General features: G+C 34.4%; 1 protein-coding gene across 2 annotated transcripts; it reads right to left on the reverse strand.

Moving 5' to 3' along the window:
* Window positions 1-6,270: 6,270 nt before the first annotated feature.
* Window positions 6,271-13,666, reverse strand: LOC113708036 (ankyrin repeat-containing protein BDA1-like). Of its 2 annotated transcripts, none has more exons than XM_027230480.2 (3): window positions 12,252-13,666; window positions 7,705-8,274; window positions 6,271-7,160 (listed from the first exon to the last, which is right to left on the reverse strand). In XM_027230480.2, exons 1-3 carry the CDS (start codon window positions 12,321-12,323, stop codon window positions 6,447-6,449), a joined length of 1,356 nt encoding a protein of 451 aa, XP_027086281.1. In that variant the 5' UTR covers window positions 12,324-13,666; the 3' UTR covers window positions 6,271-6,446. The 2 variants fall into 2 exon arrangements, with proteins under 2 accessions (XP_027086281.1, XP_071920370.1); XM_072064269.1 differs by having other exon boundaries at window positions 7,705-8,991.
* Window positions 13,667-22,448: the final 8,782 nt, after the last annotated feature.

Consider the following 22,448-nt stretch of genomic DNA (forward strand, 5'->3'; position numbering starts at 1 on the left):
CAGAATCATTGATCGTAATATGATGGCAGGAAGCCATACTTTCTTGACCCTGTTCTTCAAAAATAGTTTCAATTTTTACATTGAATAAGTCTCCATAGTGCATGAAGAAATTGGAGACTCGCTTTCTTGGTCTGTTCTTCTTTATTAGAGTAAGACTTTCTTTCTTGGCAACTTGGTACTCTTGCTTTTTATTGCCTAATCTTTCATAGACGGGCGGTTTCAAATATTTCGACTGTGGGCCAAGTCTGTCAAACACAGAAGTACGCTTCGACTTATTTTCCAACCTATAGAACACAGATCTCTTTCGGGTTGTGACCTCCATTTCTTCGTTCACGTAGTTACAACTTGCCCTTTTGATCATTATATGCACTGGAGAAGGTGATTGATAACCAAGACCCATCGATGAACTTTCAACATTATAGCCTTTTTTTTCAACATTTTCTGCGTAGATGTTAATCCATGAGTCTTCTCGCCAGTCACCTCAGGGGGGAGTTTTCCCAATGCATGCTTCTCATTTGGGTTATAACCGGTCTTAGCAAGAAGTCTATATGCGTTTGGATCAAAACCTTCTTGAGTCCGATTAGTTGGTAGTGAGTAAAGTTCTACTACCGGTTCTTCTTTGGGACGAACAAATCCTTGCAAGCTCATTTTCTCACCCTTAACAGACTCTATTTTGGTGAGCGGAACATTTAATGTATCATTTCTGATAAAAGAGGATTGAGCTTCTTCTCTCTTTAACCTTGGAATATACCGCAAAATGGGTACCTTGAAATCTTGATTTTTTTCCTTTACTGATTCTTTTCTTTTTGCTTCTGTCTGAAGGTAAAATTTCGCGTCGGCAAAGTGAGTTTCTGCCTCAGTGAAAGGTTTATCATCGGCAACAACTTTCTTAACTATGCCGTCTCGACAATATTTGAAACATTGATGCAGAGTAGACGGTATAATTTTATTCTCATGAATCCAGGATCTTCTCAAGAGCATGTTATAAGAGGTTTTGGCTTCAATGATATGAAATAACGTGCTTGAAGACAACTCGCCAATGAGCAATTCAAGCCTTATGAGGCCAATTGCTCTTTGCCCCCCTTGGTTAAATCCTTGGATCATGAGGCGGCTCTGGGAGAGTTTATCGCTTGAGATTCCTAACTCTTTCATAGCACGCACGGACATGATATTGACAGCAGATCCCCCATCAATGAGTATCCGATTCATCCTCTGCTCTTGGACATACGCACTAACAAACAAAGGTCGATTGTGGATTTTGAACTCAACAATTAAATCGTCATCATAAAAAATGATAGTCGTTACACAATCCACTGGTGGTTTCTCATTGATTTTGAGTTTTTTCTCAAATTTCGTACCAATTTGTGTGACTTGAGAATTTTCAGCTTTAACGACATTACAAGATGTTGAGTTATCAGCATTGTCACTTAAATACCCCTTGGGTATAAATTCTCTCAGTGTCACGGGCTGTCGAACCTCTTGAAAGAGTTGAAAATCTGAAGGAATTGATTTTGTGGCCACTCTCTTTTGTTTCTTTGTTGCATTTCGTCGTTTCATTGTCACTTCAGGGTTTGTCGAACGAATGCTTTTCGAAAAGATGTACTTCTTTATTTTTGGCTTGCAAGTCCTCTTCCGAGTGACTAAAGTCCATCCTTCGTTGTCATCTTCAATAACATCTTCAATTGAGGATTTTTCAAGCTCCTTGGATGAAGCACTGCTTGTTATAGATAAAACTTCTATCGGACAACACACAGATCCAAACATTATTGTTGTTTGGTTTGTCAATACTTTATCTTCCTCGAGAAGGATTTTCCCTTGACGGCCCAATTCCATAATTTTGTCTTTAAAGACAAAGCATTTAGTGAGAGGGTGGCCAATCAAGCGATGATAACAGCAATAATTTGGATCATTGACTTGACCAGCTTCCTCTGGGCGCTTCATGTCGGGAAGTTCAAGGAGTTTCTCCTTGAAAAGATCATCGAACATCCCTCGTAAATCGAATTCAAGAAAGGGGTATTCCTTTTCTTGCATTTCTTTTAGAGTAGGTCTTCTTATCGACCTATTTTGAGGGGAGTCTAACTTTTCGGTGACCTTTCGACTCACCTTGATAGCAATTTTCATGGGAGTTGTGTTTATTGCCATGGACTCCTTATTATTGAATCTTGAATGAGGTTTGCCCTCTTTTTTATTTTCTTGCCTTTCATTATTTTGACAAGGCGGCTGCACTCGCGGAGCTTGAATGGGAAGCCCATCAGTTGCATTGGCCGTGATGCTTAACTCCATATCATGAGCACGAGTAGCTAATTCTTCAAATGTATTTCGACGTATACCCTGTAGAATGTAACTCAGGCTCCAATGCATCCTTCGGATGCACATTTCTATGGCAGAGGGTTCAGACAGTCTATCCTTGCAGTTGAGACTCAGACTTCTCCACCTATCAATGTAGTTGACCACAGGTTCATCTTTCCATTGACGAGTGTTAGTCAATTCCAGCATACTAACAGTTCTTCTAGTGCTGTAGAAGCGATTTAAGAACTATTGTTCCAACTGTTCCCAACTATCGATGGACCCCGGAGTGAGATCAGTGTACCAATCAAACGCGTTGCCCTTCAAAGATCGAACGAACTGTTTGACTAGCAGGTCACCATAGGTTCCAGCGTTATTGCAGGTTTCGACGAAATGGGTCACATGTTGTTTTGGACTACCTTTCCCATCGAACTGTTGAAATTTAGGCGGTTGATATCTAACAGGCATTACTAGGTTGTCAATTCTAGCAGTGTAAGGCTTGCAATAGGTAAAGCTTGACTTTGAACCACCCTCCTTTTTATCTTTGATCACGCCTTCAACAAATTCCTTCAATTGTTCCACGGGGATAGTTCCATCGGCAGTCACATATACTTCCTTCATCTTGTCTTTGCTTTTAGATGAAGGAATTTCACGCTCTTGGTGCTCCCTAGGATTCGCATGGCTTCCTTCGTGATCTTTCTGGGTGAGCAATTAAGCAATGAGAGCATCTTGGTTCTTGATGTGTTTCATCATGGTTTCCATCATTTTGGACATGTTCGAAACTTGTTTTTCGAGACTCAAAGTATTTGTCATCATAGCAGGCATTGCAGCAGAAGAAGCAACCGAATCTTCAATAGAAAATCTTGAATGAAGAGCTTCATGTGAAGAGGCCAATCTAGTGCTTGATGAATCATCGTCATGCTTAGAAAATTTGGATTCGGATCCAAATTCGAGCATGGCAAGAGCCTTCTCAATCGATGCAGGAACGTCTTGGATTCCCATCGTGGAAGAATAGCTCATTGGTGATGTTGACCCAAAGATGTGAGTTGGCGCCGATGGAGCTTCCATGCTATTTTGGGTGGAGGCTCTCGTCATACTCCTTGTCACGGGACCAATAGCGCGGGTATTGATGGCAACATGTGCAACTTCCTGAACCGGTTTAGCATCAGTAGCCTTGGAACGTGCAATCATGATTTTGTTGTTCTTTGGTGCCATTGGTGATATACGTAGTTGAATATTCGAAGAGAAGAGATGGAAGGCAGAGATGGTCCCATTGGGCGTGCCAAAAATTTGTACGCGATAAAAATTTCAAATCTGCAAAACGATAAGAAAAAGAAATACACGACAAATATGTAATATATAAATTTAGAAAAATATGGGGGTACAATCTTTGAAAGTTTCTCGAACTTATGGAGAGTTTCCTTCGATTCTTCTCCTCGAACACCAATCCAAGGGCTACGCAGCTTGTTCTTGGATCAACCACCGATTCTTTCAAATCTTGATATGGAAGATTTGAAGAACTTGAAAATATTTGGAAGCCCAAGCCTTGCTATATGGAAGACTTGAAGAGTTTGAAAACCCAAATGTTCGTAGCTTGGAACTTCACCATTTGAGTGTATGAGATGCCTTTTGGTGTGTATCTCTATATGTCTATGAGTTTGATTTGGTTAAGAGACCTCTATTTATAGTTGTAGCAAGAGGTAGAGATTGAAGACCTGTGTACTACTTTACTTGTCTTGCAAGACGTGCAGTCATATTAGAACTGTACAAATCAAATATTATCTCTTCATTTTATATTTATTAATAAAGAGATAAATAATTTATCGATTGGCCAAACTCGTGGGGACACGTGACATGGCGCCGTTTGACTGGCCAATCTATTGCAGTATATAAGAGATATATTTGGATTAAATAACTCTAAATATTATCCCTTTAATACGAAATAAATATTTAGATATTTATCCAATAGACATGTGACATGATATGATTTGGTTGGTGGAGATATCCCTGTAATTTGAATTGATCTGGAACACCTCGCCTTGACACGTGGCAAAATATAATTGGCCATTTAATAACCAATTTTTTCCAAGCGTACATGCCATATGGCAATATCCGATTGGACAAAAATATTTAATAGACCAATGGTAATTTTTAAAATTTAATTAAAATTCCATTGTCTACAGTGTGTTCGAGTGCAAGCATATTATTCAATTTTTCTAAATAGAAGGATTAAAAGTTGAGTAAATTTTATATACACTGACAATGTATATATTATCACTGTGAGATTCATGATATATGTGCAAATGTTGAATTTTAAATTTAAATTTTGCATACTTATCATTTATCAAATACTAACAATATATACACTGTCAGTGTAAGAAAAATTAGTCCTTAAAAGTTTGGCTAAGAAATACAAGTTCAGCAAAATTATGCATGAAATACAAGTTCAGCAAAATTATGCATAAAATACCAATATGTTTGTAGATGCATTTATATGATTTCTAGATGTTATTCTATATTAATAATAGTTTTTAATCATAATTCTAGGGATGATATATTAATCAAATTGTCGATATTACATTCATATGTATAGAAAATAAAATCATATAAGTCTTTGTTATTTTTTGCTTGACTTATAAGTTATACAATTTTTTTTTTGTAGTCGAACACAAATTTTTGTCATAAACTGCAATATTATTTTTTAAGTACAATATGGGAACATCGAAAAAGAAAGACGAAAAAGTTTGATATGTGTTTTGTATTTTTTATTACATGTATGAGCATTTTTTTAGTTGAGTATTAAAAAATATATGTATTTTGCAAGTTCTTCTTAAGTTAATATTTTCAGATGGGTATTATATAAGTATAATAGAAGTATATCTATACTATATTTAAAACCTGCTGAAGGGGTTTAGGATTAACATTGGTGTTAATATTTATCGTTACTTTATGAACTTCCTTTTTTGTCCTTATCAAAACTATTTTTACTTTAACTATGGCTAAAATACTGAGACCTAGTCGTAAGAGCATCGCAATACAATTATACTTTAGGAATTTGGATTTTTTTACTATGAAAACGTGAGAATCAAACTTTGAGTCTCATAAAAGTTGTAGAGCATCCTCCTAACTTCAAATTGAATCAAGAATCATCTCAATCTGACTTGTGTAGCTCAAGTTATTGCCAAACTATTGAAACATATCATTCTTGCGAAATGCGCTCCTCTTCACTTTATCCTCTCTTTCATTGTTTCTTCACACCACGTTTTTAGTTCATTTTCTCTCCAATTGAGCTTTTCACCTATTAGAATTATAAAAGCAAAATTAAATAATCTCTACTCAACATAAAAGTCAAATAACATAGTTAACTAGTAACTTATATCTATAAATGTACTACAATTTATACCATATCAATATATAATAATAAAAGACCCAATTCATAATTATCAATAGGTTAAAACAAAAATAATTACTTTATTGGTCCATAGACAAATATACAATTTAGCCTAATTGATTAAACTTGTTCTCATTCTTCCTCTATCAACTGCAACTATATAACAAACATTTTTAATTATAAAAAAAATCAAGACAAAGTTTTGAAACAAGATGGAAGATAATTTATTGAATGATTGTCTCACTATGTACATAAAAAAGGAAGTTATTGAAAAATTTAGCACTGATTCAATCATAGATAAATTTAGTTCTATGAAAGAACGTAAATCTCATTTTACTTCTAAGAAAAGAGATTGAAATTTCAAGGTATGTTACCATAACTTTTATCTTTTTTATTTGAAAATAGTTATATTTATATTGCATAGGTGACTTATTAGAACATCTTCTCATAATGTTCAACTTGGATGGTTTGTGACGTTATAAAATATTTAATCAAAAGTTATTTCTTATCTTAATTTTTGTTGTGACTATACTGCATATTTACGAAATAAACATACCTTTATAATTAAATTTAATATTTGATATTTTTAGATGTCATATATTTAAATAGATAAAAATTATTTTAAGCATAACATACAAAGATAATTTTGTTAGAAAAAATTTTGCACCCCCCCTCCAGGCGGAGAAAAATCCTGCTCCGTCGTTGTCGCCATCAAATACAGACAAATATGCATATTAAAGTGGTACAAATCTGGGGGTGCAAAGTGGAGTTAATCCCGGTTGGGAAAGTAGACGCTACCAATAGTCTCCCAAGAAGCTGATGGAAATCTCTGCAATAGTTTCCACACCATCCTGACGGCCACAATCAAAGTGAACAACAGGAAGCCCGCAAACACGAAGCACACCGCAGTTGGAGTTGCAGGTGATATTGTTAGTGCAGAGTCGATGTATCCTAGCATCAGAAGGACCAAAGAAATGTGCAGCACACCGTAACCAGTTGTTGGTAGCAGCAAAAAGACAATGCCCAATGAAGCACCAAATGCCAATGAATTCCCCAACAAGAATGGATAAAACTTAGTGGCTCGCATCACCACTTCTCCAGGCTCCACCGCTGGTTGATTTGAGGTGTTGGTGTCACCTTGGTGGACTCCTCCTGGAGGGCTGAGGACTGATTGATATGCTGACGTGGCTATTAGTATTGCCGCAGCCAACATGGAATTGCGCATTTCACCTGATAAGCCTTCGTCCAAATATGCATTGAATTGAAATATTTTCTCAATCAGTGCCTCTGGTGACCCCAACATTTCTGCTAAAGTGGGAAGTTGATGAAGCCGTGAAGCTTTTGAAGCTCCTGCCCTAAGTAAAATCTTCTTCATCCTTGCGTTCACTTGGATTGGAGGTTTAGTGTTGGATATATCAAGGGCTGTCAGGCCTTCATGGTTCTTTGCGTTAACATTGACATATTTAACCAGCAATTTGGCAACCTGAAAAGCAAGTAAGAGGGATTATTTATCGATCAGCCCAGTTAATTATACTCACCGGCATTCTATCTAAAATCTCATATGATCTTTGTTTTTTTTAGCATGGAAATTTAAGAAGTGAGGAGGGGAGAATGGGAGATTTAAACCAAGGACATCTAACTTTTGGAGCCTCTAGTTCAGCCATAAATGTATTCAGGACCTCTAATATCTCGAGTCTTAACCTTTGAAAAAAATGTCATAGTTGCATATAGTAGCACATCTCCACAAAACTACGGTATCATTAAAGTAAACGTTCAGGAGTCGTGGCATCTCAAATTCCTATTTCTTTGGTTAAATATGACTATGCCTCTTTTCTGATAAACACTAACCGAGATCTGATTCCAATTTTGGGATAAAATGCAACTATGTGCCAAGAACTTGATTTCATGAGCAGTTACCGCCCCAAAATCCAAGCATTGTGCATTCATGTACAGTGCTTGTAATTGTTTGTCTAAATATGCATCTTATTGTCGATGAGAAAGAGAAAAAAAAATGTAAGGAAATGTACCTCAGTTTGATTTGTCGATGCTGCGACATGCAACACTGTATTGCCATCTTCATCCCCCCAGTTCAATATTTCTCTCCTATTATTAGTTCGCTTTAGCCAACCAAAGAGCACTTTAAAAGCTCTAAGTTTTCCATTTTTCACGGCAATGTGTAGAGCAGTCTCGCAGCATAAGGTCACATCCTCGATTGATGCTGGACATTTCATCAGAAATTCAGCCAAAAAATCAATTTCCTCTACTTCTGCAGCATAATGCAAAGGAGTAATTCTTTCTCTGCCCTGAATACGGATCAGCTCTGGAGCAAATCTTACAAGCCTTCTCACAGTTTCTCTGTGGCCATTTCGTAAAGCTAGATCCAAAGGGCTAAAGCCATCGTGGTTTAAAACCCTCCCTAAAGAAGGCTTTAAACTCATGATTTCAAGGGCAAAGCGTGTACGCCCTGTTTCTGCAGCAATGTGCAATGGTGTATTGTTGAATGGTTTCTGATCTATGCATTCCAAAAGGTCTGGATTATTGCTAATCACTCTATATAAGGCACTAACATCATCTTCACTAGCAGCTATGGACAGTTGCTGCATTCATGTTGAAATTTCAAATTACCACGACTCCTCTTTATCAAATAGAACTTGAAAGAAAAACATTGTCAATTTCAAGTAAAAGAAACACAATATTTCCTATGATGGCGAGATGCAGCGGAGTCATCCAATCAAATAGCACTTGCAGGAAAGCAGAAAGAAAATAGCATCTGAATCAAGCAAGAGCCACATGTCCAGGCAAAGATAAAAGTGAAAAGATTAATGACAAAACGAGGGAGGGAATTGCAATAAATGTTATGCGATAGAAGAAGCATAGGAAAATGGATTAATTACACAAATTAGTCCAAACAAGCAAGCCAAGGGTGATTGACAACCCCTCAAGTGAAAACAATAGGATTCAAATCAGAACCCAGACAAGATACCACACGAATTTCCACTTGAGCGCACTTAAGAATAGGAATTAATCCAAATACAATGCTGTTAAAAATAGATAAAAAAAAAAAAAAAAAAAGGTCAAAAGCTGTAAAATAAAACTCTAGCTACGTCCTATTTGTAGGCAACAAGTTCTAAACTGAAAAGGAAAAGAAAATACATGAAAATACGAAAAATGAATAAAACATCGTGTCTGGCAGCCTTTAGGATCCGCGAATGGATCCAAGGTGCCCATCCGCGGATCCGGCCCGCATATCTAGCCCGGCCCTGGATTCCTGGATTGGATTGTGTCCAGAAGCTCACACAATCAACGGGATTAATCTGCAGCACAGATTTGTGGGTGTTGGTTTTTTGAGGGCATAAACTAAGAAACAATACCTTAGTGTTGCAAAAAAAACTTATAAAAGACTTGTATTGAAATTGGAAAATGAGCTTATATTCTACATTCATCAACTCATTATTTATAGTGATTACATGAAACAAATTAGCAAAATATCAACTAACAATTATCCTAAAAATCTCAACAGAATATAATCTTCTTCTACTAGCAAATCTTAGCTAAAATATTTGGTAACAAACCAACATGATTTTTGGTTAACAAATATCCTTATTTTTCTAATAACTAAATTATTTTGATATCAAACTCAATCTGATAAAATCTGTAGGAAAAGTTGGCATATCTCAACACTCCTCCTTGCCACTTTTGCTGCAGATTTTCAATTGTTTTCTCAAATTTTTGAATCTTATTTTGGACGAGACATTTGTAAGAAGCTCTGCAATTGATGATTAGCCTTGAAATGAACTTCTTCCTTTGGGTTTTTATGCAAGCTAAATATTAGTCTTGCAACAAACCACTTCTTTTGTCTTCTCATGCCAAACTCCACATAAAGATGATTTTTTTTTTTTAATGTTTCCAAATAACCTTCTCATAGGTTTAAAGTGGAACATCCTTTAACGATATTTGAACCTATACAGAAAATATGAAATTCTGCATGATTCTTCATTTTGTTATCACCATCAAAATCTGTAGACTCAAAAATAGAAATGTTATAATCTTGATAAATATCAGGAATCAATTTGATACTTCCTGACTTATCAATGATTTCCTTCTGAATAAATATTAATCTTACAACAAACCACTTCTTTTGTCTTCTCATGCCAAACTCCACATAAAGATGATTTTTTTTTAATGTTTCCAAATAACCTTCTCATAGGTTTAAAGTGGAACATCCTTTGACGATATTTGAACTTATACAGAAAATATGAAATTCTGCATGGTTCTTCAGTTTGTCATCACCATCAAAATCTATAGACTCAAAAATAGAAATGTTATAATCTTGATAAATATCAGGAATCAATTTGATACCTCTTGATTTATCAATGATCTGTTTCTGAATTTTTTCACGATCTGAATTCTTGATTTCATCATCATGTTCCACTTTAGAATTGTCAAAATCTGACTAATTCATAGTGAAACTTTTTCTTTTTTATTTTAATTGAAAATAATTTATTCTCAATCAAATCATTAGCCATTATCCTTGGGAAAACGGCATCAAAAACTGAAATGTGAATGCTGGCATTGGATTTCTGTCTAACTACAACCCTGCGGTCTCTAATTTGTATATCCATCAGCTCTTCAATTGCTAGTAAAACAAAATTCGTCTCCACCATATCCCGTAGATCATTGACTACCAAATAAGTCCAAAATTTTATGACCCAAATTTTGTAACTTTTACCACTAAAAGTTGAAATATTTGACAAAAAATTCTTTCTTGTCATGATTTTGAACTTATAAGGGATCCTCATCAATAATCACTTTCAAAAAAAACACTCAGACCCTTAAGATATAGGCTCTTGATACCACTTTGTTAGTTTTTTGAGAGCATAAACTAAGAAACAACATCTTAGTGTTGCAAAAAAAGCTTATAAGAGACTTGTATTGAAGTTGGAAAATGAGGTTATGTTCTACATTCATCAGCTCACTATTTATAGTAATTATATGAAACAAACTAGCAAAATATCAACTAACAATTATCCTAAAAATCGCAACAAAATATAATCTTCTTCTACTAGCAAATCTTAGCTAAAATATTTGTTAACAAACTAACATGATCTTTGGTTAACAAATATCCTTATTTTTCTAATAACTAAATTATTTTGATATCAAACTCAATCTGATAAAATCTGTAGGAAAAATTGGCATATCTCAACAGTGGGGCTAAGGAAAGGATTCGCACACAAATTCTTCGAAGATGCAGCTTTGAAGATTGATTCAATCCCTTTGATGCGCGATCCAACTCCCTTCTTTAGATGATCAAAACTCATTCCACATAAAAATGAGAAAGGTTTCCTTTATGTGCGTTCGAAGCCAAGCTCAAAGAAATTAACATGTATGTGATAGGCTGCAGTTTAGTACAGTTTATACCGAGTAATCCTCGATACACATTTAGATGGTTGAGTATTATTAAATTTAAATTATGACTCTTAGCCATAGTTAAAACTAATGAAGTTTTCCAACTTTAACACAAATCTCTTCCTACTTTTTTTGCAACTCAAATTCTTAGCTTATCATCCGTAATTCACTTTGTTGTGGAATAAGTCTATTGTTTTTTTTTTGTGACGACTAAGAGTGAAAAATCTACAAATTCATACAAAGACTCCTCCTTGTAAATTTTATAAAACAATTACAAGAAACAGTAGTGTAATTTTCATTATCTTTCTTGCTGAACAACAAAAGACAAAGTTTTGCTTTTTAATACCTATAGCAACTTGGTCAATAAGGAGTTTGAATTTATCTATATTGTATATGAGAAAAAATTTGGTTAACTCTTTAATTGATCACATATTCATATTGCTAATCTTAGTTTTGTTCATCAAATTAAAAAAATGTCATGTAATTAAAAATAATTTTCTTTTGATATAGCACAAGAGTTTGTGCTAGACTAATGTAATATTTGCATTCTGTTATTGCAAACTGTTTATTTATTTTTTTTTAGAGAAAATTATCTAACATTTTTTTGACCAAAATAATGTAGGTATCAGACACACAAAGTATAACAGTTGCTATAGCCCTTCGCAAAATAAAAAAGAGCGCATAGTTTTTTTATTTTATTCATTTTAAATTCACCTTTGATCTACGTATTAAAATTTTGATTTACCTTTCATATATATTGCGTAGAAAAACCCAACAAATAGGATTTTAAGTTGGGATTTGAAGAAAAGTTAAGCGATAATATCATTTTATAGCAACAAGTAGGAAAAGATTTGTATAAATTAGAAAAATTTAATTGGTATTAAATAAGGTTGAAAAGTTGACAACAAAATTAGTAAGATACTTCTCCTAAAGAATACACATGGCAATCAACTAAGTACAATCTACAAAGTCAATTATTTGGCAATTATACTGTAAGGATGCAGCACAAGTTTCAGGTAAACCAAATTGTGAAAACACAAGGAGTGCAGTCAGTAATGAGTTGTTAACATTGTTGCTGTTGTCATTATTATTACTGTTGCTATTATTGTTATTTTTATTATTAAACAAAAACAATGAAACGGAAAATAGAGGGAAGTAGTAATTTCACCTGGAGAGAGTTATTGAAATACCAAAATGTTATGTCCAGTTGCCTATTGACATCTTTGAGTTCCTGCGTCATTCCGGTGGATCATTGTAGCTCAATGGTGGTATCATTTGATTACTTGTCAGAGACCAGTCTTCACTCATAAAAATGTCTTCCCACTCTTCACTGGTTGTTTTGGAACGTAAGAGACCGGCAACTGTTTTCACAGCCAAAGGCAGCCCTCCACACTTTTTCACAATTTTCTTTCCTATTTCTTCAAATTCCAAGGCTTGACTGCCATCTCTATTCTCAAAGGCATGCTTCACAAATAAGGACCAACAATCATCCTCTGATATTAAATTCATATGATGAATTGACTTCTCTCTGCCCATCATTCTTGCAACGTACAGATTCCTTGTTGTAAGAATGATTCTGCTACCCCGTAATCCACCTTCGAAAGCAATCCGTAAATTACCCCATTGATTGTAGTCACTAACCCAAACATCATCTAGAACAAGAAGAAACTTTTTACCGGTAAGACCAACTTTTAACTTCACCTGGAGGGAATTTAAATTCTCACGGGAGTCGGAAAATGAAATGTTGAGTTCCCTAAGGAGTTCCTTTGTTATCCTAGTAGGATCATATTCTTCTGATACGTAAACCCATGCCGTGGTAGAAAAATTGTCCTTCACCCTCTGGTCATTGTAAACCAATTGAGCCAAGGTGGTTTTGCCAATTCCGCCTAGTCCAAATATGGGAATCACAGCGATGCGATCCCCATTTGCATCCTCAGATAGCAACATTTGTATTATCTTATCTCTGTCATTATCTCTCCCATAAATAGCAGTCTTATCAACCAAAGAAGTTGTTGGTATTGGTAGTTGACATGGTTGTCTCTTCGACTCCCCAGCTTGAAAACCCAAGGGATTAATTTGTTTTACAAATGCTTCCAGTCTAACAGCTATTCTCTCTGTCTGGGGAATGATCTTTTTAAGGAACTTACTACTCAGAGATGGAATGCAATCGGAAGCACTCTCCCAGTTTCTGCTTGAGCTTTGGCACACATTTTCCTCCTTAACTCGCAGAGCTTCCGTATTGATCTCATTGAGTAAGCCATCTGCTTCGTAAACAGTATCACGAAGCTCTTCAAGCCATTGCTTGACAGATGGGTTCCTTGTTTGCTTGATATCTGCATCATCAAGTAGTGCTGCAGCTACCACGAAATTCATCTTGAGTTTTTTGAAGAGTTCAACATCTGCTTGGCAGACTGTGTCACGAAAGAAATTCAGAAACTCTGCTTTACTATCATATACCACTGGAAGGAAAGTGGGAATAACAGAAGCCATCATATATCTCCGGATGAAAAATACACAACTTAGAATAACTTGCACGCCAACTGTACAGAGAGAGAGAGAGAGACAAAGAAAGGGCAAGCGAGAGCCCTGGAATGATTGAAAAGAAGATGAACCTTGTTGCTTCCAATGGAGTGACCAAAAGCTGTGGAGTCAATGAAATGTACGCGTCTTTGTTAAAAAAGTACTACACGTCTTTGTTGAAAAAGTATTATGCTGTAGGACCAATAGCCTTCCAGGACCACGTGAAACGATTCAATATCTAGTCTTAATTGAAAAAGTATCATGCTGTAGGAGTAGGACTAATGCAATATCTAGTACTTTCGAATTGTTTCTACATAAAACAAATTATCAAAACTGGGCCGCGTGAAAGAATCAAATGAGCTACTTCAAGTCTTCAACAGGGCGTGCAAATTCGGAAAAAAAAAAAAAACCGATTTATGACCGAATTGAATTCAAAAATTTGAAATTGAAAAAATGGAAAACGGAAAGGAATTCAAGGTTTATTTTTTTAAATTGGAATTTTTAATTTTGAATTCACAATTCAGAAGTAGAAAATCAGCTACCTATTTTGATTTCAAATTCATTTATAGTGTGTGTATATCCTTTTCCTTTATATATATAAGAAGCACTTTGCCCTTTTACTGTTGCGGGGATTTCGAGTGCAGCTCCGTGCTTGAGGATGTTGTACGTTCGAGTGCACTTTGTGATGGTTGTGCTTTGTACGTTGCACTCTTGGTTTATTGCTTTTGGACTGTGGAGCCCACTTTAACATTCTGCCTCTCATTGTGGACCGTGGACCGTGGACCGCACGTTGATTGCACGTATGGTTGTATGGATAGGGAAGAAAAAAGTATATCTCCTCTTGAAATTAACTTGAGTTAAATTAATTGATAATGCATATTCGCAAAAGAATTAAACTCCAGTTAAACTCTTGAATGAAAAATAAAAATAAGCTTCAACTAAAAAAGAAATGAAGTAGACTTAGAAATATTAGATTTTTGAATTAAAATTAAAATTCAACTCCAATCAAAAGATGGAGTTAAATCAAGAATGGAGAATTAAAACTCCAATAACTCCAATTAAACTTGTGAATTAAAATTAAAATTAAACTTTTGGGAAAGATCAAAAATAAAATTCAACTGAATTATTGAATTAAATGATATTTTCATTATTATGAAAAAAAAATCAAGAATTATGGTTGACATAATAAATTGGAAGATATATGAAATATTAGATTTTTGAATTAAAATGAAAATTCAACGCCAATCAAAACATCGAGTTAAATCAAGAATGGAGAATTAAAACTCCAATTCCCAATTCTGAATTAAAAGGTGGATAATTAAACTCCAATTAAACTTCTGAATTAAAATTAAAATTAAACTTTTGGGAAAGATCAAAAATAAAATTCAACTGAATTATTGAATTAAATGATATTTTTTCATTATTTAAGGTCATAGACCTAACAGTCATGAAAAAAAATCAAGAATTATGGTTGACATAATAATTTTTGGAAGATATATAAAGATATGTCCACTTTAACACTCCACTGCAACATTCTGCTTTTCATTGTGGTTCAGGCTCCTTCATCATCTCATCACATATATACGTTGGAGATTTCTGCTTTCTTCCTTGTGGACCATGGACCCCACATTAATTGTATGTATAGTTGTGTGGATGGGGAAGAAAAAAATATATCTCCTCTTGAAATTAACTTTAGTTAAATTAAATGATAATGGATGTTCCTGAATTAAACTCCAAGTAAACTCTGGAATGAAAAATAAAAATAAAGTTCAACTAAATTATTGAATTATATGATGATAGACCTAACAATCATCAAAAAAAAAAAAGAAGAATTATGGTAGACATAATAACCGCAACTCATAGATTTAGAAATATTAGATTTTTTAATTAAAATTAAAACTCAACTCCAATCAAAAGATGGAGTTAAATCAAGAATGTAGAATTAAAACTCCAATTAAAACTCCAATTAAACTCCAATTCTGAATTAAAAGATGGAGAATTAAACTCCAATTAAAATTCTAAATTAAGATTAAAATTAAACTTTTGCGAGAGATCAAAAATAAACTTCAACTCAATTATTGAATTAAATGATATTTTTATCATTTACGGTCATAGACCTAACAATCATGAAAAAAAAAATGAAGAATTATGGTAAACATAATAATTTGGAAGTCATAGATTTAGAAATGTTAGATTTATAATATAGAAAGATGTATATATATATTTAAAACTCCAATTAAACTCCAATTCTGAATTAAAAGATGGAGAATTAAACTCCAATTTAAATTCTAAATTAAGATTAAAATAAACTTTTGTGAGAGATAAAAAATAAACTTCAACTCAATTATTGAATTAAATGATGTTTTCATCATTTATGGTAACAATTCATAGACCTAACAATCATGAAAAAAATCAAGAATTATGGTAAACATAATAATTTGGAAGTCATAGATTTAGAAATGTTAGATTTATAATATATAAAGATGTATATATATATATATATATATAATGAGTTATGAGATTTTTAGATAGATTTTGTGATGAAGATAAAGATCACATAGATTTTACTCTTGAATTTTGACCAAGGAGTTAAATCATCTAGCTGGAAGGTTAAATCACTTGTCTACCACTACTTTTGGTTTTTACTCTTTTGGCCATTTAGATGCTTATTTTCTGGCCTGTTGTGCTCCCAAGGTTCGCTATTTTTGTCATTTCGATTTCCTTTGTCTTAGTTTTCCATATTTCTTGTTTTTTTACTGATGGAGCTACAATATAAAGGTAGGACAGATTCATTCAAATAGTTTGCTACATCTACAGAACTAGTTTACAAGCAAATTTCACTGCATTTGACTACCTGCTTGACATCAAGTATTCTTTTATCCTCAGCCAAATTTACTTCAGATCAGCTGTTGATTTCTTTGATAGTAGTATGTATACTTGTTTGATGTGATCTTTCCTCAGGTGTTTCAGCTAAATCTTTCATCAACTTTTTCAGATCAGCAGTGATTTCCTGTCTTCTTGGAGGTCTTGTGATGTTTCTGCTTGCTTTAATTGCTTTCTACTTATGCATTCATTACCTTCCTGTTTTTTACGTAGACAGTTTGTTTCTTAGGCATCAATATATATATATATATATATATAGCTGTTTACATACATATAGACAAAGAATATATATTTGTGCATACACCTAGATATTTCTTCCTATGTCTTTTTTTCTGCTTGGTCTCTGTGTATAACAAATATGAGCTGCTCTAAGCTGTTCGTAAGGAATGATCCTGATAAACTTCGTGAGAAAAAGGATAACCGAAATTGTAAAATGAAGGAAAAAGGTCTTGTGCTGTTTCTGCTTGCTTTAACTGCTTTCTACTTATGCATTCATTACCTTCCTGTTTTTTACATAGACAGTTTGTTTCTTAGGCATCAATATATATATAGCTGTTTACATACATATATACAAAGAATATATATCTGTGCATACACCTATATATTTCTTCCTATGTCTTTTTTTCTGCTTGGTCTCTGTGTATAACAAATATGAGCTGCTCTAAGCTGTTCGTAAGGAATGATCCTGATAAACTTCGTGAGAAAAAGGATAACTGAAATTGTAAAACGAAGGAGAAATTTGCTGCCCTTTCGCCTGAAGAAAAAGAAGCTTGTCGGAAAAAAAAAAAAAAAAAAAGAGAAGCCTATCATAGGAAAAAAATTGGAAAAAATGCTTTGCAAGTCTTTCCCAAAGCAATTTCAACAGGCTTGCAAATCACCAGCTTCTGCATCTATAATGCGTACCCTTGCTGCTGAACAATGTTCTCATGGTACATGCTAATTCCAAGACTTTTATTATATTTTCATCATTTGTGTGTTCCGCATTCACTATTTCCCTTACGTGGTTCATGTTTACGCTTGAATGATAAAGTTAGCAGAGTAACTGCTTCTCAAACTTTGAAAGATAAGGAGAACGTTGATCGAATTATTGATTGTAATCAAGGTTAGCCATACTATTTATTTTTCTATAAGCAACATATCTACGTATAGTCAACTCACATTTTTTCTGAATCATTCGTAGTTGGTTCCACCAATTAGTTGTCATCCTCTCATTTTACAGAACACTGCAGAGGTACTATTTCTATTTAGCCTACTACATTCTGATCACTTACACTTTTCAATCATTCTTATCCTGATCATTGATTTTGATAGGTGCTCGAAAATGTGCTATTCAAATTTCTGAATCTGCAAACAATAGTGCTGAACTATGTTATACAGAATCGAGTAAAAAGTCAAAGGAACAGATTTCTTTATTCTCAAGCTATGAGAAAAGGTAGATTACATAATTCATTTCCAATGTATTGTTTATACTCAGATTATAAGCATTATTCTATTTATACAATGATCTATTTCCAATTTTTAAATGCAGGATCTACATCTAACTCTGAGACAAAACATACGTGCCTAACTTTGACACAGAGTGCAGGTCATTTAGGCTTCAAAATCCATTATTGATTGGCGTTCATTATATATAACCATCAACATTATGATCAACACTCACATTAGTTACCTTCTTTGATTATCAGATAAATCATTCATATGTATGAACTGCTACAAATTCTTGACAGAAATTGCTGAAGAGGCTTCAGGTGATAAATGTTCTTCCAACTTTTTTAAAAAAGTCCTGATATCATTATTTGTAACAATTTGATCAACTTTATCTTTAATAGATTTGTCAGCCATCCTTCCAACATACCAAGTGTATTAGCTTCCGGACACTGGCTTTGCTAGAACAAGGACAAGTGGAGGTTGCTACCTTCAACCTGACCAGTGATCATCAGCAGGCATCCAAAAATTATGTTGATTGTACCTATCATACTTATACAGCCTTTAAATGTTTCACCCAAACACATTAAACTTTTTAATTGCTTCCGCTATGAATGAAAATACTTCAGTTCAATGATCCAAATGATATTCATCATTACCACTCACATATATTCAATGCTATTAGAACTCATTTCTTCTGGTAGCTTTCCAAAGCCCTAATATCAGCATATCTGACTCATTCAAAAGATCAGCCTGACATGCATAACTAATAGTTCTATTATATAATCTGAAATCACTTCTATTTATCTAAATACCTTCATCATGTTCCTACAAGTATGTATATAAACCTTTTTCACTTGTACTTGTAATTATATATAATTGAATTATTCAGGCAGAAGACATTCACCAATGAAACAAATGAAAGACAACAGTAACAGAAAGAGAAAAAAAAGAGGTCTACATTACAAACCATTTCTTGTTGCTCTTCTACATAGTTATTTTGACTCTCAAGGTTTAGTTTCACTCAAGTAATTGGTAATTTTACAGGTAATCAAGTTGTTGATGGAGTTCATGCACTGTAGTTTATTAATGAGAATGCAGATAGATTACCTACCAAACCTGATTATCAATACTGTGGAGCAAAAATGATGCACTCTGAGACACCTAATTTCTGTTGCTCTGACAGACAAGTAGTTCTACATGAAAATAAGTTTCCAGATATTCTTGTGGAATTATTTACTGGTTACTCTGATGAAGCTTTGTCCTTCCGCACATATGTGAGAACATATAATAATATGTTTGCTTTTACTTCTTTTGGTGTACACTATGATAAATCGCTTTGCAAGAGAACAAATGGTATCTATACATTCAAAGTTCAGGGACAAACCTATCATTTCATCAAAGACCTTATTCCGCATGGAGGATGTGGATTATATCTACAGCTCTATTTTCATGATACAAACCATGAGCTTGAAAATAGAATGGCAATTTCCGAAAGATTAACAGAAAGTATAGTAATGAGGATCATGGAACTGATGAAGTCTAATCCATACGCATGCTTTCTGCGAAGCCTCAGAAATGTTCCAAATTTAGATTCATATCAGATAGTGCTCAAATCGCATTCAGAAAATGATCACGAGTATTCAATCACCCAACAGCCTCTCAAGTTGCAGCTCTTTGGACAGGAGAACAAAATTCAGAATCAAGTTATGCTAGACACATCCAAATTTATACAAAAGAAGGAAGGGATCACCTGGTGCAATATTATTATGGCTATTACGATCCTCTGCAGTATCCACTATTATTTCCACTTGGTGAAACAGGCTGGCATCCTGGCATCAGAAGAGTAACCACAGACAATCCAAAAAAGAGAAAAAGATGCATTGGGAAAACTAAATCTACTGCTATTCTAGCCAATTACAAATCTGCTCAAGAAATGATATCTGTCGAAGAACAAGGTAGTTCTGCCCTTCAATGACTTATACATTAATCATATGCAAATGACTTATACATTACCTTTATACATTAGTTATGCATTACTGATATAATTACACATGTCCACTTGCTTATATGCACAACACACTACTTCCATTGGTTATATACAGAACACAAACTACTTATATTTTCTGAATGTATTCAGCTTCATGCAATGGAATGAATAACTTATAGCTTATTTATGTAACTTTCAGCCTGCAATGATCCTGAAAACAATAGCGAATCTGTGTCAATGCGAGAATATTATGCTTATAAATTGCAAATGAGAGATAAATATTGCCCAAATATATTGAATACTGGAAGATTACTTCAGCAGTATATTGTTGATATGTACATAAAAATCGAAAGCCAAAGACTAGATTACTATAAGATCAAACAAGAATTTATAAGAAGAGAGCAGCTACAAGGTGTTATGGATAGCGTCATAGCAGGTCAATACCAAGGTTCAAAGATAGGCCAGCGAGTGGTGCTTCCAGCTTCATTTATAGGAGGCCCCCGTGACATGAAAAAGAGATATGTTGACGCTATGGCTTTGGTACAGAAATTTGGTAAACCAGATTTATTCATTATGATCACTTGTAATCCTTCATGGCCAGAAATAAAGGATCATATGCTGCCAACAGATGAAGCACACATGCAAAACTCGAGTCTTCCATGCAAAACTTGATGTATTGAAGCAAGAATTATTCAAAAAAGAGATATTTGGATCTGTTGCTGCTTACACCTATGTGATTGAGTTCCAAAAACGCGATCTGCCTCATGCCCATTTCCTCATAACCTTGAAGCCATGTTCAAAACTTTACTCCACAGATTCTTATGACAAAATAGTTAGTGCAAAGATTCCAAATGAGACAAAAAATCGACATCTTTTCAACATGGTTCGCAGACATATGATTCATGGTCCCTATGGGAAAAAAATCCAAACAATATCTGTATGCAAGGGGAACATAAGAAAAAATGCAGAAACAGCTATTCGAAGCCATTTGCTGATAAAACCTTTCATGGAGATAATGCATACCCCACTTATCAAAGAAGGAACAATGGATGCAAAATGATGGTTCGTGGACATGAGGTGGATAACAGATGGGTTGTTCCATACAACCCTTACCTTCTCACAAAATTCAACTGCCATATAAATGTCAAAATCTGCTTCACAGGAAAGGCAGTGAAGTACATATACAAGTACATCTACAAAGGTCATGACAAGATCCATTTTCGAGTGAATTCAGACAATTCTAATGGCTCAAATTCTAATGGTTATCTATCTACAATTGATGAAATCAAAGACTATCAGTCAGTTAGGTAGGTATGCGCTGTCGAAGGTATATAGAGGATATACAGATTCTTGCTATTTGAAATGCATCCTTCTGTTATTCACCTACAACTTCATTTAGAAAATTGTCAGCCATTAAACTTCAGAGAAGATCAAGACTTACGCAATGTAGTAAGAAACAGATTTGCTAAGAGAATCATGTTAATAGAATTCTTTTACATGAATTCTACTGATTCTCTAGCTCAGAACCTCAAATGCACTTAGAAAGAGTTCCTTGAACATTTTGTCTGGCATCCAGGAAAGAGAAAATGGGAGCCAAGAAAACAGAAAGATTCTATAGGCGGGATAGTGACAGCAAGTCCAATGGAAGGAGAGCGATACTTCCTCAGATTGCTTCTCACAGATGTCAACAGTCCAACGTCATTTGATGATTTGAAAACAATAAATGAAGCATATGTACATACTTTTCGTGAGGCAGCAATTCTGAGAGGTTACTTTGAGTCTGATAAGTCACAAAGAACAATGCCTCGAAGAAGCAAGTTCGAATCACATGCCATATAGTTTGAGAATATTATTTGCGACTCTGCTTGTTCATTTTCCTTCTTCAAATCCGAGGTATCTTTGGGAGCAATTTCAAGAGCCATTATTTGAAGATATCAGTAGAATTCCAGAAATATCAGTTGATCAGATTCGTTTGCAGGTATTATGCCAAATAAATGAGTTTCTACAATCAATGGGAAAAGACATTAATCAATATGCTTTAGTTCCAAATACCATGTATTTTGACAGTTTGAACAAAAACACCCGTGATATAATAGCTGAAACAAGAATCTCTATACCAGAGCATGACCTATTAGCAATTAAACAACTAAATGCTGATCAGAAAAAAGATTTTGACATTATCATGAATGCAGTTTTTGTTCACAAGAAAGGAACCTTCTTCATTGATGGACCAGGTGGAACAGGAACAACATTTCTCTATCGAGCACTACTAGCAGAAATCAGGTCTAAAGGGTGTATAGCTCTTGCTATAGCATCCTGTGGAGTTGCGGCTTCCATTCTACCAGTTGGAAGAATAGCTCACTCAAGATTCAATATACCAATTGGTGGAACAGCAGATAAGTAATGTAGAGTTAGTAAACAAAGCTCATTAGCAAACCTCCTTGAATCTGCAATTCTGATTATCTGGGATGAAACTCCAATGGTGCATAAGGCCTCAATTGAAAGTGTTGACAAACTTCTGAGGGATATAATGGACTCAAACGATCT

Source organism: Coffea arabica, chromosome 9c (genome assembly GCF_036785885.1).
Source record: "Coffea arabica cultivar ET-39 chromosome 9c, Coffea Arabica ET-39 HiFi, whole genome shotgun sequence".
NCBI lineage: Eukaryota > Viridiplantae > Streptophyta > Magnoliopsida > Gentianales > Rubiaceae > Coffea > Coffea arabica.

Coding starts and splice junctions, on each gene's coding strand:
- LOC113708036 (XM_027230480.2), bottom strand. CDS start 12,323: ATGACGCAGGAACTCAAAGATGTCAATAGGCAACTGGACATAACATTT. Junction 8,275..12,251: donor ATTTCAATAACTCTCTCCAG/GTGAAATTACTA, acceptor ACATGAATGCAG/CAACTGTCCATAGCTGCTAG. Junction 7,161..7,704: donor CATCGACAAATCAAACTGAG/GTACATTTCCTT, acceptor CTTGCTTTTCAG/GTTGCCAAATTGCTGGTTAA.